The 24,294-nt window shown below is 39.5% G+C and overlaps 4 protein-coding genes across 6 annotated transcripts in view; 2 read left to right on the top strand and 2 right to left on the bottom strand.

Annotated features, from left to right (window-relative positions):
* The window catches only part of stc2b (stanniocalcin 2b), a 26,982-nt gene extending 25,100 nt beyond the window's left edge, over window positions 1–1,882 (bottom strand). Inside the window, exon 1 of the mRNA XM_032533750.1 lies at window positions 1,638–1,882. Within this exon, the coding sequence (XP_032389641.1) occupies window positions 1,638–1,761 (124 nt within the window). The 5' untranslated portion in view covers window positions 1,762–1,882. The remainder of the gene's footprint in view (window positions 1–1,637) is intronic.
* A 3,444-nt stretch (window positions 1,883–5,326) lies between these two features.
* On the bottom strand, window positions 5,327–9,636 carry bod1 (biorientation of chromosomes in cell division 1). Of its 2 annotated transcripts, none has more exons than XM_032533756.1 (4): window positions 9,363–9,636; window positions 9,034–9,158; window positions 7,955–8,194; window positions 5,327–7,891 (listed from the first exon to the last, which is right to left on the bottom strand). In XM_032533756.1, the coding sequence occupies exons 1-3, from the start codon at window positions 9,510–9,512 to the stop codon at window positions 7,981–7,983; spliced, it is 489 nt and encodes a 162-aa protein (XP_032389647.1). In that variant the 5' UTR covers window positions 9,513–9,636; the 3' UTR covers window positions 5,327–7,891; window positions 7,955–7,980. The 2 variants fall into 2 exon arrangements, with proteins under 2 accessions (XP_032389647.1, XP_032389646.1); XM_032533755.1 differs by having other exon boundaries at window positions 7,980–8,194.
* A 649-nt stretch (window positions 9,637–10,285) lies between these two features.
* Window positions 10,286–15,685, top strand: htatsf1 (HIV-1 Tat specific factor 1). The gene is made up of 10 exons (XM_032533742.1): window positions 10,286–10,545; window positions 11,125–11,292; window positions 11,767–12,001; window positions 12,244–12,291; window positions 12,433–12,587; window positions 12,758–12,921; window positions 13,048–13,144; window positions 13,879–13,968; window positions 14,063–14,200; window positions 15,018–15,685. Exons 2-10 carry the CDS (start codon window positions 11,125–11,127, stop codon window positions 15,270–15,272), a joined length of 1,350 nt encoding a protein of 449 aa, XP_032389633.1. The 5' UTR covers window positions 10,286–10,545; the 3' UTR covers window positions 15,273–15,685.
* A 451-nt stretch (window positions 15,686–16,136) lies between these two features.
* Window positions 16,137–17,563, top strand: LOC116700491 (centrosomal protein of 55 kDa). 2 transcript variants are annotated; one of them, XM_032533752.1, is made up of 3 exons: window positions 16,137–16,345; window positions 16,426–16,782; window positions 17,288–17,563. In XM_032533752.1, exons 1-3 carry the CDS (start codon window positions 16,328–16,330, stop codon window positions 17,402–17,404), a joined length of 492 nt encoding a protein of 163 aa, XP_032389643.1. In that variant the 5' UTR covers window positions 16,137–16,327; the 3' UTR covers window positions 17,405–17,563. The 2 variants fall into 2 exon arrangements, with proteins under 2 accessions (XP_032389643.1, XP_032389644.1); XM_032533753.1 differs by having other exon boundaries at window positions 16,140–16,345; window positions 16,426–16,725.
* The last annotated feature ends 6,731 nt before the right edge of the window (window positions 17,564–24,294 follow it).

Raw genomic sequence — 24,294 nt, 5'->3', positions numbered from 1 at the left:
AATTCCTTAATTATGTTAATTATGTAAACGATGTATAATAACATTCCTTTATGTAAATACCGTACATAGCCACACTTCTTATATTTCTTTATTTCTTTATTTGTATTTCTATTCTGATATTTATAATATTTGTGCAACTGCAACACAGATTTTCCCTTCGGGGATCAATAAAGTATTTCTGATTCTGATTCTGATGAAAAAAGTATAGTAAAACATATCAAATTAAGTCATAGTATATCAGAAAATGTGATAAAAAGTTGTAGTATAGTATGCCGGAAAAAAAAAAATCATAAAAAGTCGTAGTATAGTATGTCAGAAAAAAAGTCATAGTATAGTACGTTGAAAAAAGTCATGGTATAGAATATCAAAAAAAGTTATAGTATAGAATGATGAAAAGAGAGATAAAAAAGTTATTGAATAGTATCTCAAAAAAAGCCATTTAAAGACAGAGTACAGTATTTCGAAAAGGTCATAGTAGTGGATAGGAGTGGTGAAGGCAATTGCCTGCTAATTCATTGTGCTCTGCATGTGTGAGTCTGAGTCCCATATTTTTTGAATCAAACAACTTTATTCTCCTACAATTACATGTCAACAACATACCTGGCTGACAACTCTCTTTATAAAATGCCATCAGTTTCTCCTGGAAAATAATACTCATGTTATTATTGTTTAAGCATAGTATGTTGAAAAAGTAATAAAAAGTCATAGTTTAGTGTGTTGATAAAAGTCATGAAAATGTTATAATATAGCATGGCGAAAAAAGTCATAAAAAGTCGTAGTATAGTATGTCAAAACATCTGGAAGAAAAAATCATGAAACGTATGTGGAAAAAAGTCATAGTATACTATGTTGAAAAAAGTAATAAAAGTGATAGTAGCCTATAGTATGTCAAAAACTGTGAAACTGTGAAGTACAGTATGTTGAATAAAGCGATGAAAAAGGCATAGTGTAGACCTGTTGTGGTTACTTCCGTGTTCAAAGAAAACAATGAAGTGATACAGATCACTTTTTGTTTAGTTAGTTTTAAATTCATCTTTAACCAATATACTGTATAGCCTAGGATTGTTATGATGTTGTGATAAAGGCTCCATAGAGTCACTTTAACGCACCTCACTTTACTGTAGACGCACCACTACATATAACTGCCACAAAAGTCATTCCTAATAATAAACATTAAAATATAGTAGCCTACGTACTACAATTCCATTGCAGGCTGCCATTACCATGGCTACGGAACAGTGGGATCCAGAGGGAGCGTGACAACGACACAGACCACAAAAAAAGCCCAATTGTCATCAGTGGACAGGAAGTAGGAAGAATTAGTAGGCTACTGAGGGTTTTACCCCACCACATATAAACAAACTACATATGCTACACAATTTGATGAAATGCAAGAAGGCGCATATTTAAACACTAAACAAAGCTTCCCAAACTTTTCAATGTCAACAAGCATTTTTAGTCCCACCATTGCTGTCGCAATATTGCACATGCTTTAAATTCAAAGTGTTCAAACAATTAAAGGGCTGCAGTGACTGATCGAACCTTCATTTTTCTGGACACACCCATATGCGACCGACAGAGGCATGAGAACACAGTAAACACCCGGACCCAGTGTGATACCTGCTGTTAGAACTCACCTGTGCTCTGCAGAGAGAGGCGTCTTTTGGCCAGTTGTTTCTCCAGGACATCATGCTGATCCACGGTCAACACCTGCTGACAGGCCAGGAGCAGGAAGACCACAGCGGACAAGTTCGCCGGCATGTTTTAGGCTGACCGAAGCTTTGTTTTAATAATTTGTTTGTTTTATAGTGTGGAGTAGCACGAGAGCAACCATGCAGAGGGGTTTCCACTATAAAGTATGACCGCAGCATGAAGGCAGAAATATTTAAAGCTGCATGAGCGCTGCGCGTTCACGCTTGTCTCCACCAATCGCAGCGCATCACTGGAGCCAAAAGTTTATCATTGATGAGAGAAAAAGAGGACCGACAGTAGCAGAATGTGTGCAGTTGCTGTGTTTGAATAAACGGGTTGATAGATGATCAGGCTTCGATCTGGTTAAGTTTTCCAATATAATAATAATAATAATAATAATAATAATAACAAAAAATGCTCTTATAAGGTCTTCCTGTTCCTCTGGAGTCTGCAGGGGTACGTGAAGGTCAACCACTCAAGTAATCCACACTCAATTAACCCGACAGCCAGTGTGTGTGTGTGTGTGTGTGTGTGTGTGTGTTTGTTTGAGAGTTACCAGCTGCTTTCTTGGCAGACTACAAGAGAGAGAGAGACAGCAGGATTGTGTGAAGAGGGTCAGGTTTTTAGTACAAATTGTTAGTGTTACATTTCTATAAACTGACATTTTTCACATCACTTCTGTAAAAAATGTCTTCTGACATGGTCATATAAAAAACCTATAATAATACAAAATATCCGGTAACCTATCACTCTCTAATGAGACACTTTTTATAAAGGGTTTATACTGTACTGTAATGAACAGCTTTGTTGATGTTAATAATTAATTTACTAATGGTGATCAGGTCAAATCAGTGTGGAAAAAAATCCCTTTGATCAAATATTTCTAAACAAGACCAAGAGGCTACAGCTATGCTAACAGCTCTGCAAGACTGTAGCTCCAATTGAACAGTGGACACAAAGCTAACATTTGTCTAACAATACACTCAAAACCACGAATCTTAACTTCATAGTGGTACTAGAAGAAAAGTTAGGGGATCACCACAGTATGGATTCATTCACTGAGGACCCTGAGCGCCTGGGCCTACTGTAGTTGATAGATTTCAGTCTGGACCAAAGCGGTGGACTGACTGACCCACCAACATTGCCATTTATCCCTAGAGATCTAGATAGAAATACCTAGTAAAAAGGGCTAAAGAGGAGACAAATCTGGACCAAAATCCATTTATTAACACTTATGACTACATAATTTAAACCCTTTATTAATGGGTTATTTACATCTATAACTGCAGACTCAATGACACAATAGAAATTGAGAAAGCCATGAGTATTAATTAACATATTACCAACATGTATAAACGAATTATTACCAAAGAGACAGGATAAACAACCTGCCAACCTAACACAACCAATTTGTTTGTTGTTATTACTGGTTTGGTTTTTATGGTATCACCTGCGAAAATCTTTAGAGATATTGTATGTATTATAGAAGGTTGGATCTGTCACTTTGTATAACCCTGCCTTAAAAATACCTGAAAAGTCTTGTTGAAACTTCTGGGATAAAAAAATAATAATTGTACCTTAGTATGTGGTCATCCTCCATTGTACTGTGACGGAGCAGAAATCTCTGCGACTGATATGTCAAAAATTCAACATGTCTACAGTAGAAATCTGTGAGAAAATGTTTTTTTGTAGTTTGTTTGAACAAACTTTAAAACTACAGTTTATAGGAAACAAAAAAAAACAGACTATTTTGTACTTTAAGATCGCTAATGAAGCTTTATTTTGGTTACTGATGACTGTTGGTTGTTTCAGACAATTTTCTGGTTAGATCGATGACATCGAAGAATAACATGTCTGTGTCTGCACGTCCAAGGTGAGTTAGGCTTTGAATTTTTTCTTTATGATATGTTTAAATCTTGCAGCCTAGTTGTTGTGGTTGTGTTTGTCTCATAACGGTCATGCCCTCTGACCCTTGACATCTGCAAAGAGGAAGGCCACAGCGATGTGACACCATGTCATCAGAGTCTCCACACGGGTCAAAAAACAACAACCTAATACCTCTCACTCCTAGCTCCCCTGCCTTCTCGGGTTTATCTATACTGCATCCAAGAGGCCTTCAGTGAACATGGTTTAGATCAAGTGTGTGTGTGTGTGTGTGTGTGTGTGTGTGTGTGTGTTGTAGTGGGAGGTCAAAGTACAAAAAGAGGGTGTGTTTATGTGTGTGTGTCCATGAAGGGGCCCAGTTGGGGAAGACATACAGTACTCTTACGGGGGGCTGATGTTTGGACGAGTTTTTCCCCTGACCTTTCACGCTCGTTCAGTCTCATCCTGCTTCAAAACAACATCCCTTCCCTCGCTTCCCTCACACAACTTCTGAAGACCACCCACACAATGACCCTTCACCCCAAAAACAGACACACACTCACATGTCCAAAATGGCACGCTAATGCACATATACACCACTGTGCAAACAGTACTCATGAAGGACCCCCTTATGCTCTCTAGCTCTCTCACATGATCATGTTGTAAACATGTCTGCCTTTGGATGTCTTCTTTTTGTGTATATAGATAACATTCATTCAGTACCAGTACACATTTGTGATAATTGATCTTAGGAGGAAGGATTACCATAACCTTTGGATTTACAATCTGATCAGTTGCCGGTTTTGCTTTGAGCCCCACAGAGGCAAATGAGAAAATTAGTTTATAATTTTGCTGAACTGATATGGAGGATTATGGAGGCAATATGGATTATTAAAATCACTTACAAATATATTCACCCATAGTCAATTTGTTCAGTGCATACTTAAAGCGTATCTGAGTTCCCATAGCACAGACAAACTGAGGGCAACAGATTTACAGACACTCTGACACACATATTTGTATTAGCGTGTGCCGGCCAAAAACAAGTAGTTAAATCAATGAAGTTTCGCAAGCTGCAATCTCACGCACACGCACACACGCCTTTTGTCAAAGACTTTTAAGAGACATTAGATAAAAAGGTTATCAATTATTTATTTTTTTACACCATTATGCAAGCCTCTGAATGTTTGATGGTATATTTTACTATACAGATTGAACACAAAGAGCTGGAGTGAGTCCACCTAATCAGGGTTTATACCAAAGCATCATGCTGCAGACAATCTACGCAGATTATTTCATGTAATAGAAGAAGCCAAAAACCTTCCACCAACAGCAGCAATTTTATCAGGGGATGCGGAAAAGGCTTTTGACCGCCTAGAGTGGAATTACTTGTGGCATGTAATGGAGAGGCTTGGTTTGCCAAATTCATTGACATGGTACGTACTTTATATGTGAATCCCATGGACATAGTCTCTGCCATTCCCCATCGAACGGGCCTCACGACAGGGATGCCCACTTTCTCCCATGCTATTTGCGATCTCTGTTGAACCGTTAGCCCAAGCCATAAGGCAAAATAAAATATGTAATTTCCAGATTAAATCCAATACCAGCTCAATATTTATTTGCAGATGATATGTTGCTGTACATCTCTGACCTTGAGGACTCTGTTCCAAAAGTTCTTCAGATCTTCAACAAATTTTGCTTAATCTCTGGCAATAAAATTAATTGTAATAAATCTAATCTTCTTCTATTGAATAACAGACAGGTGACATCAGCTATTAGTGGTACAATACCAGTCCAAAGCAAAATTACATATTTGGGCATCACCATAGCATCGCTACAGCGAGTTCTCCAGGACAACTATAAAACTATATTAAATAGTGTTCAAAGGGATCTGGCCAATCGGTCTGCGCTGCCGGCATCGCTACGGTCCAGAATTGCTGCTGTTAAAATAAACATGGTTCCTTGTGTGAATTTCTTAAGTACAGTGATACCCTTACCCCACCAATATATTTCTAAAAGTGTATATTTGGAATAATAGACAACCTAGGGTAAAATACTTTACCCTGCAACGTACCACAAACACGGGAGGCCTGGCCCTCCCCAAACTTAAATTGTACCACAGAGCCTTTTAGCCAGGGCCCTAAGAGCGTGGATGGACCCCTCATCTACAGTTCTATGGAGAGAAATAGAACAAAACCTCACTGGAAGCCTAAGACTGCCAGATCTTGCCTTTGCAGGCGTGTATGCTGTGGCACTATTATTACCAACACATTGACCAACTTTAACCAGGTGGAGAAGCACCTACGCTACACCAATAAGTGGAATCTAAATACTCCAAAATGGCAAAATGCACACCTTATGTCTGGTAACAAACTCTTTGCTTGTAACCAGTGGAGTGACAGAGGTATTTATACTTAAGACCATGTAATTTAATGAGAAAAGTATCTTAAGTTTTAAGGAGCTGAGAGCTAGTTTTGAGGTCCCCAGGACATCCTTCTCTGATATTCACTTAAGGTCCGCCCTAAAATGTTATACGCCATGGGGAAACAGTCTTGAGGCACACCCAAACATTAAATGGTTTGTTGATTTTCCTGTGAGAGGATTAGTGTCAAAGATCTATGCTAAACTGATGCAAGTATCCATAGGAGAACTCCCAATAGTAAAGAAATAGGAGCAAGAGCCGAGCCCTGAGGGGAACGTAATTCATTTGGAGACAGTTTGGGATAATGTTTTCCACTGTTCCACAAAACCAAATCACCAGTATATCCATTTCCACATATGTCACAGGGCAGTCATTCCCACTCCCTATTGCACATTCTGTCAACCTGAACAAACTGGAACTGTCCTGCATGTGGTTTGGGAGTGTGAACACGTGCATGAGTTCTGGAATAAAACATCAATAATATCTGAAGTGATAGGATGTTGAATCCCTACTGACACAATTGTTTTGTTACTTAATGACAACTCTAAATTACACCTGCTTGGGAGACAGAGGACAATTTTGTTAACAGGCTCGACTGCAACCAATAAAATACTAGCTTAGCGCTGGCTCCCACCCTCACTTGCTTTGTATAAAACAGTGCCTGGCATATTTTCTAGACATAGTTATGATTGAGCTCTCTACAGCAAGGACTAACAAAGCTAAATTAGCAACTGTCAACCTATAGAAAAGTGCAGCAGCACAAATCTGTTCTGTTTTTGTTTTATTTTCTGGAGACTGCAGAGGGTGGGAGGTGGGAGAGGGTTTTTGTTATTGTTCAGTTTGTGTTTCTCTGTTCTGTATGTCTGCAACAATAACAAATTGATCTAAAAAAAAAATATATATATATGTATATGTGGAGTGTTTGTCCTCCTTCCACAACAGTCCCTTTATGGTTTATACAAAAGGTACCCAGTACCATTAATGACTCAATGCAACTCATTATAGGACCTGTATGTTTCTGGTGGAATCAGGGGGTTTCCCACTAAAATATAAATCTAGAAATACTTTTTAAATTACCCCGCCTAGTGGTACCGTTTTATGATTATGGGCTCTGGTCTCCGTTGCATGGCAGTAAACAAAGAAAAACTTGAAATAAATGATTGTGTAGCTTAAATATTTTTCACAAACTTACCCAATAGCTTCACATACATTCGAGTATCTTTTCTAATAAAAGCACAGGAACTATAAATTGGTAAAATAAGAAAAAGAAGACACAGAGAAACATGATGTCAACTGTGTTCAGTAAAGCACATAGGCTACACAACCAATGCTACACACTAAATACAGGCACCAAAAGGAAACCTGACACAGCTGATGAAAAATGAAGACCTCTAGCTACTGATCAAAATACATTTACATAAATGTCTTTCAACAAATTTGAGTAAGAATAAAATGAAGCCTCTTCTTCCTCTAATCCTCCTGGAACCAGAACATTGACTTCACTTTTTCTGAATCTGTGTAGTTTCTTTAGTTTGACATATTGTTAGGCAACACATTATCTATGGAAAATACAAAAAGCCTGAGTGAGAAATCTGCATTACACAATATACAACTTAGTAAGTAAACATCCGTGTGACATTGCACATAAAAAGTAAACAACAAATAAAATCAATAATCCAGGTTTGTGCCATGCTTTTTATAGGCAGAGCCGTGCAGTAAGTGTGCACCACTCAGCATTGTCCAACTTCTCCAGCAGTGGCCTTGTGCAGCACAGACAGGCAATGCAACTACATCTCATGCTGAACATTTTGAATGCAGAAACACGCCAGGCTCCTGACTCCAGTCTCTTAAACAGAGGAAACATCCTCCTCCTCCTCCTCCTCAACATTATGTGTAGACCAGCATGTGTACCTGTAGCAATAAAAAAATAAAAAAAATAAATAAACTGTATTTCTAAATTGTTATTAAACTTACATTGTAAGTCAGTTTTTAAACAGACCTCAGGGGGTTTGGGGGCCAGAAGCAGACGGAGCTTCCTGTAGTTCTGTCTGTTCAGGCGGTGCAGAATTAGGACACAAAGAGTTCTCCTCCCTCCTGTCCCCTGACAGGAACTCATGGATGGCAGTTTCTATGTGTGGCCGGAAAGTGTGGTTCATCTTGGGGTCCACAACCTGAGTGATGATCCTGTCCACACCCGACTCCAGCATACCTGATCTGAAAAAAAAGTAACCTTTTTTTTTTTTTTTTTTTTTTTTTAAAATCACTGCTCACGATTTTTTTTTTTAATAAAGCTCTCTTCAAGTCTAATCAACAGATAGTTAGGTATGGCCACCACAAAGAATGAAGATCAGTTTAATCCTTATGCAATGTCCTACTTATCCTGTGAAAACTTACATACATACACACACACATATATATACACATATATATATATACACATACACACACACATAAATATATATATACACATATGTATATATATATATATATAATATATATATATATATATATATATATAATACATACACCACACATATATATATATATATATATATACATACACACACACACATATATACACACACACACACACACATATATACACATATGTTGGTTGACAAAATAAGACATCGGAAGATGTCATCTTGGGCTCTAGAAACTTGTGAGGGGAACGTCATTTTTTTCTGTTTTATAGACCAAATTATTTATCCATTAATAGTGAAAATAATAGACGGATTAACTGATAATGAAAATAATAATTAGTTGCAGCCCTAATTTTAAAACTGGTTCTTGGTTTTCCATTTAATGGAAGTGCAATACTAAACATCTGGAGAACCCCTTTGATGGAACAATGTGGCTGCCTGACTGAATTTCAGTTTCATATGTCATAACAAATGACATCATGACTGTGTCATTACTGTGGACTACCGCAAAAAAAGTTGCCTATCTAGAGGCAAGTAAATACAATTCATTAATTCATAAAGTAGCTGCACATTTTACAGGCATTGGTTATTCCTTTACAGTGTGCATGACGAGTATAAGATCCCACTCACTGAACAACACTTTGCCTCAGTCCGTTCCTCATCTGGTTCTTGTTGATAGACGGGTTCCAATCCTGCGTGCTCAGGTGCGACGTGACATAGTTGTCAACTTTCTGTCGCAGGTTCTGATAGGCGGGCTGGCGGAATGACAGTGTGCGATGTAAACTCGGTCATCACAGCAAAGTATATTGTAACAAAGGAAGGAACACGCTGCTAAATGTATTCCGATTAAATCAGCAACGAGTTAATAACTAACGTCAGCTACATACCAATTCTAAGAAATGATATGCAAAAATGAACGTAAACCACAAAAGAAGCAAGGTAGCATTAGCTGACGTTACCTTTGTATCAACGTCGGCGAGACAGTCCCGACGGAACTCATCAAAAAGCCCCCGGTTCTTCAGATGCTCCACAATCATACCGATCAGCTGTGGGTCTCCCGGAGGAAGGTTGGCCGCACCGACGTTAACGTTACCGCTACCCTCCGCCATGCCAAACCGAAGTAAAGATGTGCTCGGTTGTTGCGTACCCGCTAGCTACACTCAACGCTGGCTGAGCCGTGGGCGCTTGAATAGACAGTTGAAGGTAGTTTTCCAACAAGATACGCTTCTTCTTCTTCTTTTGGGCTTTTATGGCAGTTGGCAATCCTATGTGTGGCATTACTGCCTCCTACTGGTAATTATTGGTTATCTGTTATTTCATTTCATTATAGTTTTCTAAGCAGTGAGGTGCTTTTCATAAAAGTAAATATATGTTTCCTTCCATTGACGGAAACCCCACTCTCAAGGACATCTTTGAACCTGACATGCTCCACTGTCTCCTTTTCCTCACACAGACTGCAGTGTCCAGTTGGGTGTTTTCCTATTATAAAAAGTGTACTGTTCAATCTACTGTGACCAATTCTCAATTTACTGATAATTACTTGCTATTTTCGGTTAGCCCCACTGTTTCTAACTATTTTATTTTGTATTGCATGTACGTTTCTCGCTTTTTTCCACTATCCCAATAGTGTCACTGTTTGGAAATCAACACAACTGATATCAGCAACAACATGGAAATAATAATTATACAGTAATTATAAATAGTGTGTTTTTGTGTCAGTGTGTGGAAATATGATGTGCTTAATACTCTGTACGCTACGCATACTCTTGGACAGTGGTAGTTGCTACATAGACAGTTAAAGAAAGAGTTGCCACGGTAAATAAGGCAGAAGCGCTTTTTTTTCCATAGACAGTTAAAGAGCTAGTTAGTCCCATTTGTCACGCATGCGCATTCGAAACCTGACATCGGAAGTACTTCATTGCTTCATTCAAGTGCCGGGTGCCTTCCTTGGGGTAAACGTTACCGCGCAGCGATTAACGTTGTCTATAATTTGAATTAAACCTCTCTTAAAAAAAATAATCTGAAAACACAGGAGCCGAGTGTGTTCTGTGGTTTGGTCTTATAGACAGAGGGACTCTGCTTCGTTAACCATCGCACCTTCCAGAGTTAAGATCGTCTGGACTAACCTTATTGTTGTAAAAGGTAACGATAGCTATTTAAGCTATGTTAGCTAACATCAACCAACTACTTACCTGCTATACTATCTTAATACTCACAAGCACAGACCTTTTTTTACCATTTAGTAAATTACCATTATGCATACTGAACCATAACAGCCGTGCAGACATGGCCAGCAGATTGTAACAAGTCCAGACTAGCTTGCTGACACCGATGAAGCTGTAGGGTTCTCAATCAAAGGGCGATGAATTAAAGCAACTGGTTGACTCCATTTTCACAATCTACGGGGCGGTGACAGTGCCAGTAGAAAAACGATTGATTGTCTAATGACTTGTTTTCAAAAAAGGCTTTGTTGTGGGCAGTCATGTGCTGGCTGTTGAAATATTTGACAGGCTAAGCAGAGTCGTTTTTTCCCCGTTGAGCTTATTTGCTTTCTATACTAAATCTTGCAACTACTTCTGAAATTATAATTAGGAAATTGAAAAGCAGGATGTTAAATCATTACTCAGTGCTGCTGCTACCTTGGAGCATAAAACCACTGCTTTGTACATCCTAAAATGTAATGGCTTGTTGACTTTGATATTTTTTATATTCTTGTTGCAGATGACTGGTCAATCAAATGCCAACAAAGAGTTTTTGGAGCAGCTGCGGATGCAGGAACTCTATGACCGGAGAAATCAGGATGGCTCCTCTGACCCCAACACCTACATTGACCCAGAGGATGGGACTGTGTATGACTGGGACCATGAAAAGAAGGCCTGGTTCCCTAAAGTATGAACTTTTCTTTACTTCTCAGCTTTAGTTTTCCTACTTCATATTTGTTCTTCAAAGGCTCTGAGTCCCTGAGCTTCAGATCTTTCTTCCTAATTAGTTTGGTTGCTGAATGTACAACAGTCTTTCACATGTATGATGCTGCGTTTAAATGTATGTGGCCTTATTTTGTCAACACTGAATATGGGCTGAGCCTGTTGGGTTTTGCTCTAGTGATTTTGTTTGACTTTGCAATGCACAGTTTACCAAGTAGCTGTTAACAGAGGGGCTGGAGCTGTGGCAGTAATAATGTTAACTTTAAGATTCAAGGTCTCCATCATACCAACTTGTACTTGCCATACTTGCAATAAAATGCATCATTGGTAACCTAAACTGGACCCCATGCAAATGGCACTGCACCTCAAACTGGATTGCAGACTTCTTTTTTGTATGTAGTAGTAATATGTTTTATGTTAATGTGCTTCATTTCTCTAGATAACAGAGGACTTCATTGCAGCCTACCAGGCCAACTATGGCTTCACTCAGGATGGCCATCCAGACGCCAACAATGCTGCAGTGAGCAGTTCCAACCCAGCAGCCCCAGAACCAGACAGCAAGTCCTTAGAAAAGAAGAAACCAGAAGATGCCATCCAAAACCCGGACCCAGACCAGGCTGAGACTGCAGCTAAAGAAGCCAAACATAAAGGGGAGAAGAGGAAAGCAGATCCAGGTAAAGCGACATCCACAATCAAAGAGAGAGAAAACCAGTGCAGTAACTTAAACAAATGGGAGTCAACGAATGGTGATATGTTTTTTTCTTAAAGAGATACAGTCATTGGTGAATGTTTCCACCTTGCTCCCTGTCTATAATAGTGATTATAACCGCTATAGATTTATATGTGAAATATCTAAATTTAAGTTTGTACAAACACATCTTTTGATGAATGCTTTTTTCCTTTTTTATGCTTGTAGGATGGTTTGATATCGAGGACAATAAAAACACGAACGTCTATGTATCAGGTTGGTATTGCTAAAATTCTCTAGTAATCTTTCTCATTGTAAAGCAGGAAGGCTGTTCACTGAGTAGCTGACTCTGTTCAACCTCTCTCTCTCTCCCACTCTCCCTTAATTGTTTACTCTCTTTGTCTTCTTCCTTCTCAGGCCTGCCTCCTGACATCAGCAGTGAGGAGTTTGTTGAGTTGATGTCCAAGTGCGGCATTGTTATGCGAGACCCCATTACTGAAGAGTACAAGGTCAAACTCTACAAGGACAAAGAGGGAAATCTGAAGGGAGATGGCCTCTGCTGCTATCTCAAGGTTTGTCTGTCCTTCTGCTTGCCTAAAGCTTAATTTATTGTTTCCAAGGCCGTGTGTCCATTAGGGTCTGCATGGGTTTTGGCTTTACATGACACAGTACATAGTAGAAGTTAGTATTGCATTACACCCTAGTAAAGTGACAGTGTTTGTGTGTTTGTGATTCTCTGCAGAAGGAGTCAGTGGCATTGGCTCTGCGTCTGATTGACGAGTCAGAGGTCCGAGGTTACAGACTCCATGTGGAAGCAGCACGGTTCGAGCTAAAAGGCCAGTATGATGCCAGCAAGAAGAAGAAGAAGAACAAAGATTATAAGAAGAAGATGCAGCAGCAACAGAAGTAAACTCTACTTCCTTGTTCTTTTTTATTTAACCTCCCACACGTCCGAGTGTAGGGATAAGCACTCCCCAATGTGCTGCTGTGGACCAAGGGAAGACAAATAATTGAGTGTCTTTGTCTGTGTAGACAGTTGGACTGGAGGCCAGAGAAGCAAGGAGAAGTGAGGAAGAGACATGAAAAAGTTGTCATCATTAGGAACATGTTCCACCCCAGTGACTTTGAGGTGCGCGCACACACACACACACACACACACACACACACACACACCAGTGATTGTGTGCTGTTGCGAAGACGGAGACGGCCCATCTGTTGTAATTTTCTTTCCCCAGGTCGGAAAACTGCACTGGGGGATTATGTTTTAGGGTTTTTGTGTTGCTGCGTGTGGTTGCTACTGTTTTACAACAAGTGCAACATACGGCTGGCCCAGGTTAAGTGGTTGACCGCGGTCAATCGGTTTGAATCCAAAGTGCTCCCACACTGTAGCTGTCGTGTTTGGCTTTGAAACCAATTCCATCAGTTTTTTAAATTTTTTTATTCCTTCAACTCTTAACTAGCGTTTTCTCAGGCCATACTTCTCGCGTGGCTCTTTTGTTGCCCTTCGTGGTAGGCTACGCCAGAAGTCGCGCCTCCCCACACAGAGATCATGTGGCTGACAAGTGACTGACATGAGGGTTCACTCCTTGTTCCGCTAAAGAACCGAGAGGGGTCACCGACGCGCCAGAGTGGTAATCCAGTCTCTTTGGTACACAGAGAGAGATAGAGAGAGATGAGGAAACAAACAAGCATGCAAATGGAAATTATTGCAGCTGGAAAAATTATCAAGCTCATTTTTATTTATTATGCGATTAATTTATTTATTGCATATTGCAACAGACTGACTCACTCACTCACTCACTCACTCACTCACTCTCTCACTCTCTCACTCTGAGGGTATTAATCTCTGTGTGACGTTTGTAGGAAGACCCATTGGAGTTGAATGAGTATCGCGAGGATCTGCGGTCAGAGTGTGAGAAGTTTGGGGGGGTCAAGAAGGTCATCCTCTTTGATGTGAGTTTAAGGTGCTGTTTCATAGTCATAGTAGAATGGTTTGTCTTGTATGTTATTGGCACCAATAAGGAGCTGGTATGTATTTGTGCTGCAGAGACACCCAGACGGCGTGGCATCAGTTGCATTTAAGGAGCCCGAGCAAGCCGATGCATGCATTCAGTCGTTTAATGGTCGCTGGTTTGGAGGAAGGCAGCTGACTGCTGAGCTTTGGGATGGGACGACAGACTATCAGGTAAACCGAATGCAAAATACAACGAGGATGACGATGATGATGATGATGATAAAATGCCATTGAGTTGCATTATGACAATTTTATGGATGCATCATTTTTTTGAAGCTTCCCCCACACTAGAGAATAAAAGTCAGGATAACATGATAGGATACCGGAGCCTGTCAGTCATCACTCGCAAATAAGTAGGGTTAGGGTATCGTTTAGATTTTTACAATTCTGATGCAGAACCGGTAATTTTAAAATGATTCCAATTCCTAAACTGATTCTTGAAAAACTGAAAAATTACATCACAGAAAGGCTCTCTTATGGAGTTTTTAAAAAAAATTGAAAATTATTTAAATTTAACAATATATTAACGTTTTAAAGTACTTAAATATATAATAAGTAAACCTAAGTCCTCTAACACACAACTACAATAATTGAACAATACATAACAGTTATACTAGTAACAGCAAAATAAATGTTGAGTTGGTATGCTAACAAGAGCCCAGAGAGAAATTATGGCATTTTAAAAGTAGCCTACATTTACGGCAGCTAGCTAACGGTAGACTACAGACAAAGTGTGATCTTGTCATTTCCGTGTCGGAATGGACAGAGGGAAAATATTTCAGATGACACATTAAGTGGAACCGAAATGATGAATCAAAATTTGCGTTTTAATCTGGTCCAATTCCTACCTGTTACGTATGAACTGGTTCCATAGTGGAACAGGGTTTCTGTACCCAACCCTACAAATAAGTCACGTGATGTTTGAGATTAACTTGATCTCTACATCTGGTAAGAATTTGCATCGTTCATGCTAATTCTGTCTGTGCAGGTGGAAGAGACAACACGTGAGCGGGAAGAGCGACTGAAGGGTTGGTCTACTTTCCTGGATGGAGGCAATCAGGGCCAGCAGAACAACACCTCCAAGCCCGCAGAGAGCAGCACCACCACTACAGAACCCACAGAACCCTCCAGCACCACGGAGCCTGAACAGCATCCAAAAACAGAACCACAGCAACAGGAAGAGGAAAGGGAAGCAGACTCTACAGACAGCAGCCTGGCGGGAAGTGATGATGAGGAAGCCTAGATACTGCACATCTTTGGTCCCTGTGGCAACCAATTAGGACAGTCCTGCTTAATTGTGAACTGTGGCAAACCTCCGTATTGAGCAGGCAAGGAGGAGGGAGAGGAGGCATTTGGACAGTTGGAGCTGTTTTGTAATGTAGAAAAATAAAATTATGATTTTTGTCTACCCTATTTTCATCATTTAGGTTTGCAATGTAATTTTACCTGCACTTGTCAAGTATAGCCCACCTTTTGCTGAATTTCAGTGTGCCAGTTTGTTTAGTTTTGTGCTGATAACCCTAAAATATGAATGAATTACAAACTGTGTTGGATTTGAGTTGTAGAAAATTGTTCAGCTTTAGTAACCATAACACTTTATTTTAAATGATAACAATTCACTCTGGTTTGTTCTTTACTTCTTGTAATATAGAGTTTAAAAAAAGCAAAATTGGATCCCAAACAATGTCTCCCACACTTCAGCATGTCATGGCAGCAAGGCTGCTGTGTATTATTTTGCTTTTTGTAATCAGGGTTTTGAGGTTTTTAGATACTCCACCTCCAGCGTGTAAACAACCTTTTAACGCTACTTGTGTAATTAAAGTTGTCATAAGACAATCAAGAAAAAAAAATAACGTACACAAGATAGATAGTACACACACTTATATATGAATGCAAACAAAAATAGATGGATAATGGCCCTGTGTCCAGCATCTGGATCTCTGAGGTGGTAACTATGGTCATGTGCGAAGACAGACCTAATATTACAAATACAATTCATTTCTATAACAAATACACGCTCTTTGGATGCTCTCTTGTAAATAAAAGCATTGTTGTGTTTAATAAAGCTTTGTGGATTTGTCTCTTGACATCACATTCTGAACCCTATGATGATACAACAGAGCTCGTTATGACGACATACACGTTTTAAATCAAAACCTTGTGACAAACTACAGCGAGTTACAACCTGACCTCAAACAGAGAAACATCTCAGTGGGAATGGAAACAACTATGGAAAGTACACCAGAACTACAAGCAAACACAACTTCAATACCGCTTCAGTAGCTGTGTTCAGCGGACATGGAGAAAAGTGTTAAGGTAAAACTTTCTAAGCAGGAGACACTTTTTTTCTATAGCGCTACACTTGGACGCCCTAGTTTTTTGTCTTTTGTTTTAAGCTTCAACAAATCCGGGGGATTGCTAGACAGAAGGAGGTAGCTGCCAAGCTGGAAACTCTGCAGCAGGACTGCGAGAAGAAGGTGAGCCAGGTCATCCGGGAAAAGGATGATGTGATCACCAGTGTCAGGAAGGAAAGGATGGGACTGATGGAGGGAAATCTGGAGAGCTTCGCCAAGGTGAGAGCATTAGGGACACAGATCCGCCAGAGACAGACAGAGGGAAAGGAGAAGAACTTTAACAAAATACAGGAGCTGCAGAAACAGGAGTGGCTCAACAGGGAACAGGAGTGGCTCAACAAGGTGAGCAAGATGGAGGAGGAGATGAAGCTCCTGATTCAGCAATATTTCGAGCTTCAGGTACGCCACATCAGATAACCATTTTTGATCAACAGATTTACCATTTCAAAAAAGGTCAAAAAAGGTGCTAGTACTCTAATTCAGCAGTTGCATGACATGATCATCTCCTGTGTCATGGATATCTTTATATATATATACGTATATTTTGTAAGGGTGACCCCGAATAGTTGACTATTCGATCTAAGGAGCATGATTCGACTGCCAATCTCACAGTCAAATTGTCTGAAAATGTGGTTATGAACTGATCAACTGAACTGCTGAATGTCTGATTTGACATGTTGCATAATTGTTGGTGTTTCCCAAAATAAATCATGATATATAGACTATTGTGGTATAAACTTCAAGTCTGTGATATAAGCCTATTAATAATACTGTTAATAACATTTAGTAAGGGTACTTATGTGGAAAAATATCATAACTGCTGGTACTCAGTACTGGTGAACACTGTCCCATTTCAGTTTTTAAAGAGAAAATACTGAATCATTATTCTATCTCTCTTTTCAAGAGAAAACATCAAACAAAGACAAGGCCAAGATGGCAAAGGATGAAAGAAAAGGCAAAGGAGACAGAAAAGAGGCTGAAGAAGGAGAGAAAAGAGGTGGAGGAGAGAGAGGAAAATTAAAGGAAGGATAAGAAAAGATTAAAGACAGAGAAGAAAGAAAACAAGGAAAGGGAAAAAAGAGATGAAGAAGGAGAGTGAAGAAACAGCAGTCCCCTCCAACCAACCCTCCAACCGCAAGCCTTTACCAGCAAAAGAGGTGTCATTATTAGTATCTAATTAAATGTGTTTTTTTAGCTTGTACAAAGTTCTGACTTTAATTTCTTTATTATTTTTTATTATTATACTAAAATCTTGAGTCACTGTGGATGTTTTACCCAAAACATGTCTGAGTACTTCTTCCGCCAATGTGTCTTCGCTATTTCTGATGAGAGTACAAATATTAACCTCACAGTAGAAGTATACATGGCAGTAAAACTGACAGTAGTATACTTTTTTTTTTTTATTAGAAAACAGTATTGTCATGTCACATTAGAAACCACTGCTAATGTCAAAATAATAAACTCTGGAACATCTGCACCCTGCATCACCACTAGAGAGCACTGTAATCCTATTGGTTGGTGAACTTTGTTCTCAAATACAGTCAATATCAGTTATGATGCATTAGCACCATAACAGGACTGTCTGTTTAAAGTTTTAAAACCTTGAAAATATTTTCAGTTTCAAACAAAATATTATTTGCTGAAAGTGGAGGATATTACAGAATTGATTGTACGTACTGTGGGTACAATTCTGATGTAGACTTTACTTGAGTGTATTTCTACACTGTGGTATGGCTCCTTTTCACTTACAGATTTAGACTTAAGAAAATACTTAACTACAAGATCATTAAGTTTATTTGATATACAGTACCACTTTATATCCCTCAATCACTCAATCAACCAGAATTATAACCAATAGTGCCACACTAGTTGATAAATATTTAGCAATGTTATTGACTATAAAGTTCAAAAAGTGGACTAATAATTAATGGCGTTGATGATCATCTGCCAGTTTCTGAAAACATACATAGCTACACTAAGACCAGGAAAGACAACAAAATATACACAATGACAAGACACAGAACCCTAGAAAACATCATTACATTCAAAGAGGATTTAATGAAACAGGACTGGGGCAAAGTGTACGTAAAAAATGTGAATGAAGCCTATGAATCATTTTTGACTGTTGTAACATAACTTTGTAAAAAACACTGTCCTCTGGTAAAGAAAGAAGTACAACATAAATGTGATGAAAAACCGTGGGGAACTAACAGTGTATTAAATGCATTTAAGAAGAAAAATGTACTATGCCCACACACCTCAGCTGGCTCCTTTCAACGCAAAGGAGCAGCGGCTCTACTCCGAGCTCCCCACGGATGACTGTGCTGACCCAGCCTTCATGACCATAGATTTGGGAGTCCTTACCCCAAGTGAAGTAGTTTAAATACCTTGGGGTCATTCTCAAGTGAAGGGACAATGGAGCGGGAGATTGGTCAGAGAATCGGTGTAGCAGGTGTGGTTTTACATTCAATTTATCAGACTGTTGTGATGAAAAGAGAGCTGACCCAGAAGGCAAAGTTCTCCATCTACCGGTCAATTTTGGTTCCTACCCTCACCTATGGTCATGAATGCTAGGTCATGACTGAAAGAATGAGATCCAGGGTACAAGCGGCCAAAATGGGTTTCTTCAAGAGGGTGGCTGGCGTCTCCCTTAGAGACAGGGTGAGAAGCTCAGTCATCTGTAAGTAGCTCGGAGTAGAGCTTCTACTCTTTGCATTGAAAGGAACCAGTTGAGGTGCTTCGGGCCTCTGGTAAGGATGCCTCCTGGGCGCCTCCCTGGGGAGGTGTTCCAAGCATGTCCAGCTGGGAGGAGGCCTCGGGGAAGACCCAGGACAAGGTGGAGGGATAATATCTCCAACCTTGCCTGGGAACGCCTCAGGATCCCCTAGTTGGAGCTGTTTAATGTGGCTCGGTAAAGGGAAATTTGGGGTCCCCTCCTGGAGCTGCTGCCCCCGCGACCCGACACCAGATAAGACACCAGCAATTTATCATTTTTGGCAATCGTGCAAGAAATGTAAAATGAAATTGAAAAAGTAAAAGAACTTAAATTGCTGGGAGTAATAATCAATGAAAAATATGTTGGAAGCCACTGAAACTGCACAAATCATGTAAAAGGTAAATAATCAACAGCTATTGAACAGTATCCAAGGGTTGTTTCAAATGAGACAGAGCAAACATCACTTAAGAGGAACTTTTGTATTTCAAAGTAAACTTATAAACAAATGCTAAATATCACGGGATCCCAAACAAACAAGTTAATTTATCGAACAGCTGCAGTGAAGCAATGAGATCATGTACAACAATGAGCAAATTTAAGAGACTATTTTAAATTAATATATTGAATGGATTTGAAATGGACTCAAGGTGAGAGTATTGTATACTGACTGGTTCCTGGCTTTATATACTGAGTCTAGGTTGGATGGGTTATTATTTGGTTTGATATAGATTAACGTTAACGTTAACGAAGAAGATAGATGGAAAAGAAAAAGAATGTGTAAATGTGTGTGTTTATGTGTGTGCGCATCTGTGTCTATGTGTATACATGTGTTTATGTGAGTGTAGGTTGATAAATGTTACATGTATGTGTACGTCAAAATGTATAAATAAGTGAAGCATCAAATTGTTTTCTATTTAACTAAAGGAAAAAAATAGAAAAAGGGGGTACGTTTTTTTTTTACTTACTCCTACTCCTTTTTGAAAATGGGAATTACTTATCACCCACTACTTGTAGAGTATTGCCATTTCAAATGAATTTGAACACATTTTAATGCAAAGATATCATATAGCATACATATATATAGTTTCTTTGAAAACACGTTTTTTGCAGGGTGGAGTAAAGGACACAGCACATATCTTGTTATTAATCCATTATATCCTACAGTGTTATTCAATCACATTACATCATGGCACTCAATCAAACGTGTGGGTTAATTTGAATAAGCAGTTTTTCTGTCTAAAACTTAATGTGCTGCTGCAGTCTAAATAAAGCCTTAAAACACCCACAAAGCATGTACAATGTACATGTACAAATGGGTGAACGAGGTGCAGAGAGTTCAGCCGGCCAAGAACACAATACTGGATTTTGAACACTGTGTTCTCTGTTTTCCAATAAACTATGACTGCAACACAGCTTAGCACTAATGCAACAATATTGTATGAGTCAACAAGGAGGTGCCGACAGAGAAAGATATGGGATAGGAGCAGAGTCGGAGGAGGAAATGGACAGAGCATGTGAAAGCAGGGTCTGTGTGGGTGTGCATGTGTGTGCGTTCTGTTCCCTGGAGTCCACCCTGGAGATCGCTTGGGAAAAAGACCTCTAGGTCTGCCTGAGGTCTAACTTGGAGCCAAGAAAAGCAAGACTAAAATAGTGAGAGGGAGGGAGAGAGAGGGAGAGAGAGAGAGAGAAATAAATGGAAGAAGATGGAGAGGGCATGAGAGGAAGGAGGAGCCAAAGAGATGGAGAAAGAGTGTGGACAAAGAGCTTTGTATCTGAGAAGAAAATGTATGGAAAATAAAAACATTCACATGGTGTCTCTCTCTCTCACTCACACTCTCACACACACACACACACACACACACACACACAGCTGATTGAAACCATATGCTGACAAACAGAGAGAATAATGGGAAACTGTGAATTGTTCGATTTGTTTTCCCACTTTTTTGCGCTGGGATGGAAAGTGGGCGAGATGGCTGAAGTGGAAGGCGTCCGTGACCATAGATGATGATCAGCCATGGGAAATTCTAGCAAGTAGATGTGTCCATTGCGCTGCGTAGACAGGTCCTGCTCCATTAACAGCATGCACAAGGGGGTGGGAGTGTGAGGATCTTCCAGCGTGTGAACTAGGAACTTAGCAGTGGAGTTCCCAAAATGTCATGTCTTTTGAGTACAATGGTTGTTCTGATGCTAATTGATCACAAGCCAATACTGCTGGTGACCAATGAAGTTATGTTTGCACATATCTCTCTCTTTCCCCAACACACATAAATAACACTTTACTGATTCTGTGCACCAGACCAAATTGTTCTTTTCATTTGGAGACTTGGGGCAACAATGTGACTTCTGACACAGAAGACAAGCACCTGTGCATTACAGCAAACATTCATTAAGAGCCAATGGATGCTTGTTTGTTTCAGAGATAGAGGAAGGAAGTGTTTGGCCCGTTGCACTTGTTCCTAATAACTGAAACATGCAACAATAAAATAGAGGAAGCAAGTGAGTGTGAGACAGAGAGAAAAAAGGGAGGTGAAGGAAAAGCAAGGTTGATTTGATACAGATGCTCCAGTCTACTGGGAAACATGAAATATGGTTGATTCTTCGTGGAAATGGGTGTGTTTGTATTGGTGTGTGGGTTAGTGAAAAAGACTCTGTCTCTCATATTTCTAACAAAGTTTGACCAGCTGAAGGGAGAGTAGCTTGATAGATACAGGAGGGAGTCTGCAATCATGATGTTTGAATTGTACATGGTGCAAAGAAGATATAAGGATGGGAGATCAGATGAAGCCTTACCTTCAGTAACTGTCACCAAAGTCCTTGAGCAAGGCAGTCTAGTCTCTTCTTCCTCATTCTTGTTTTGTTATTCTAATCCTGAAATAAAAGAGGGCACCAATTTATATTCATTTATGTAAAATCAACTTTTATTTTCTGTTAAAAAACTTTAACCGTGTGAACATGTGCACATAATACATATATTTTGTTTTGGCCAGTTGGGAGCAGCAGAAACAAGCTGTAAACATGAAACATGACAAGTAGATATGGTGAACGTACCGTTAGTAGGTTATGAACAAACATGTTAGCCAACAGTAAAAACTATTTTTGTTGTTGTGATACTTCATATTAGAACTACGCAAACTATGTCAAATAATTAAGAAGGCAGAAAAGGTAAAAAAGGTGAAAAAAAAGACAACTGCTTTGTTAGAGGTGTCAACCATTTATTTCAACAGCCATGTGAATGTTAAGATTCATGACCACATCTCTCTCTCTCTCTCCGTTGCTATGTTCTGTATTCTCCTGTGGGAAGTGTGGTGCTGTATCCTGTGTGTTTGATGATGTGTCCTCTTTTCACATGAAAACATATAGGCAAGACACACACACAAACACACACATTTGTTCCCAAAAATGTGATTAATACAAGTCAGGTAATATAATACTCACACATACACATTTTCAATTGGACATTGTTTTGTAAAACAAAAATAGGCTCCTCCGACTGGTCTTTCAACATGGCCAACAGCATTTATTCAGAAATGCCTGTTCTACAAATTTTATGTGACGTATTTTAATCAATATTTTCCGTCAGTATTAAAACAACCAGAGATCTTATCCAAGAACTGTAACTATTTGGCACTGGATATGCGAACACTACAACAGTGTCTCTGTTTCTCCTGTAAGTTGGAATCATAACTCTGACTCTCATTATGTCTCCTCTGCTTTAACACTATGCCTCAGGCCATCAGTTGTTATTTTAAATCTTTGCTAATTGTCAAGCTCTGACTTGGTTCCTTTCCATCACCTTATGAAATCCAGTTCATGCAATTAATGTGTAATATGTTTTGTGTGTGTGTGTGTGTATGCTGTGAGTTTTACTGGCTGGTGATATCAATGTATTCAGGGCATGCTTGTGTAAACAGAGTGAAGTCACATGCAGGGATCGTTTCCACTTTCCTTTACATGAATAATATTATTTTAAACTATCTGTGACCTAACCTTTTCTGCTATAACTTTCCTGTTGAATAAAAACACATGTGGCCGGTTTGGGGAAGGCTGGCCGCCGCTCGAGCTGGGTTTCTGATTGATGACATCACGGCTTCCCTGTGTGAAAGTGGCAGATTAGAGTAACTCTGGGTGCTTGTAAAGTTGGAGTTTGTGCGGTATTTTTGCTTCTAGTCATGAAAACAATGCCAAGATTGCCCCATAGGATTTAGTTTTTCATAACTGATAATTACAGGTTTGAGGCATTTACGTATTTATCTTCCCCTGGTGATTGTTTTTGCCAAGTCACTTTTTAATTTGGACACTTGTCAGTGCGTAAGTGAACATATAGGGGTGTTGTGGTTGGACAGTGGATGAGTTTGTGAATGGATGTGTGAATGTTGAGCAAAAAGGATGTCTTGTCTTGAAAAAGCAAAAGCGCAGAATATGTGGGGAAATGGGGGAAGAGTGTGTAACATGATGGTGGTCGTGGGTGAGGGCTTGGTTTCAAGGTCGGACAGGAAATGCCTGAGCAGATGGAACAGTAATGTGGACACATACAGGAAACAGCCTTCTCTGCAGCTGTGTGTGTATTTATATGTGTGCAGCAGTTTGCTATTATATGTTATAAATTCAGACAAGGCAATAGATTAATGCAGTAATAGTCAACAGAACTAGGTGGCATGATACACCACTACAACTGAAAATGTCAGACACTCCATCTCTTTTACTCTCTTTGTAGCACCGCCATCCCATATAAAGGGAAGATGATATTGCTTGGTACTGGAAAACTTTGAAGGTGAACTTCAGTAACACAAAGTTTACTGAAACAAAGCCTAAATTCAACAAAACTACTAAACTGAAGCAAAAAGAACACAAATCTACTGAAAGCTGCAGCCACAAAACAAGCTGCCACCTTCTTCCTCCACTATACTCCAGTGAATTGTGTTCTCAGCCTCACCTAACTGGAACGTACCTTGCCCAGGTAAAAAAAATCAACATACAGTATTAACAAAGCGGGGAGGGAGTATGAGGGCATTGAGGGATCTCAGGGAAAGTCACCCGTGAATAAACAAAAACACAACAGTGAACCCTGCAAATGAAAACGGGGAGACACACAGCACACAGGAAGGGGATACCACTCTCAGCAACTAAAATGGTAACAAAAACGAGACACACACACACACACACACACACACACACAATTAGCAGGGTCTTCT

This window comes from Etheostoma spectabile, chromosome 13, assembly GCF_008692095.1.
Source record: "Etheostoma spectabile isolate EspeVRDwgs_2016 chromosome 13, UIUC_Espe_1.0, whole genome shotgun sequence".
NCBI classification, from domain to species: Eukaryota; Metazoa; Chordata; class Actinopteri; order Perciformes; family Percidae; genus Etheostoma; species Etheostoma spectabile.
The sequence above is the reverse complement of the archived record's forward strand: the minus strand, read 5'-3'. Positions and strand labels throughout refer to the sequence as shown.

Bases quoted from the DNA above. Each gene is read 5' to 3' on its own strand.
- htatsf1 (XM_032533742.1), top strand. From the start codon at position 11,125: ATGACTGGTCAATCAAATGCCAACAAAGAGTTTTTGGAGCAGCTGCGG. The intron at 12,292-12,432 runs GTTGGTATTGCT...CTTCCTTCTCAG, and splicing joins CACGAACGTCTATGTATCAG to GCCTGCCTCCTGACATCAGC. The intron at 13,145-13,878 runs GTGCGCGCACAC...TGACGTTTGTAG, and splicing joins TCCACCCCAGTGACTTTGAG to GAAGACCCATTGGAGTTGAA.
- LOC116700491 (XM_032533752.1), top strand. The intron at 16,783-17,287 runs GTACGCCACATC...TCTCTTTTCAAG, and splicing joins AGCAATATTTCGAGCTTCAG to AGAAAACATCAAACAAAGAC.
- bod1 (XM_032533756.1), bottom strand. From the start codon at position 9,512: ATGGCGGAGGGTAGCGGTAACGTTAACGTCGGTGCGGCCAACCTTCCT. The intron at 9,159-9,362 runs GTAACGTCAGCT...TCATTCCGCCAG, and splicing joins TCGCCGACGTTGATACAAAG to CCCGCCTATCAGAACCTGCG. The intron at 8,195-9,033 runs GTGAGTGGGATC...CTTTTTTTTCAG, and splicing joins CTGAGGCAAAGTGTTGTTCA to ATCAGGTATGCTGGAGTCGG.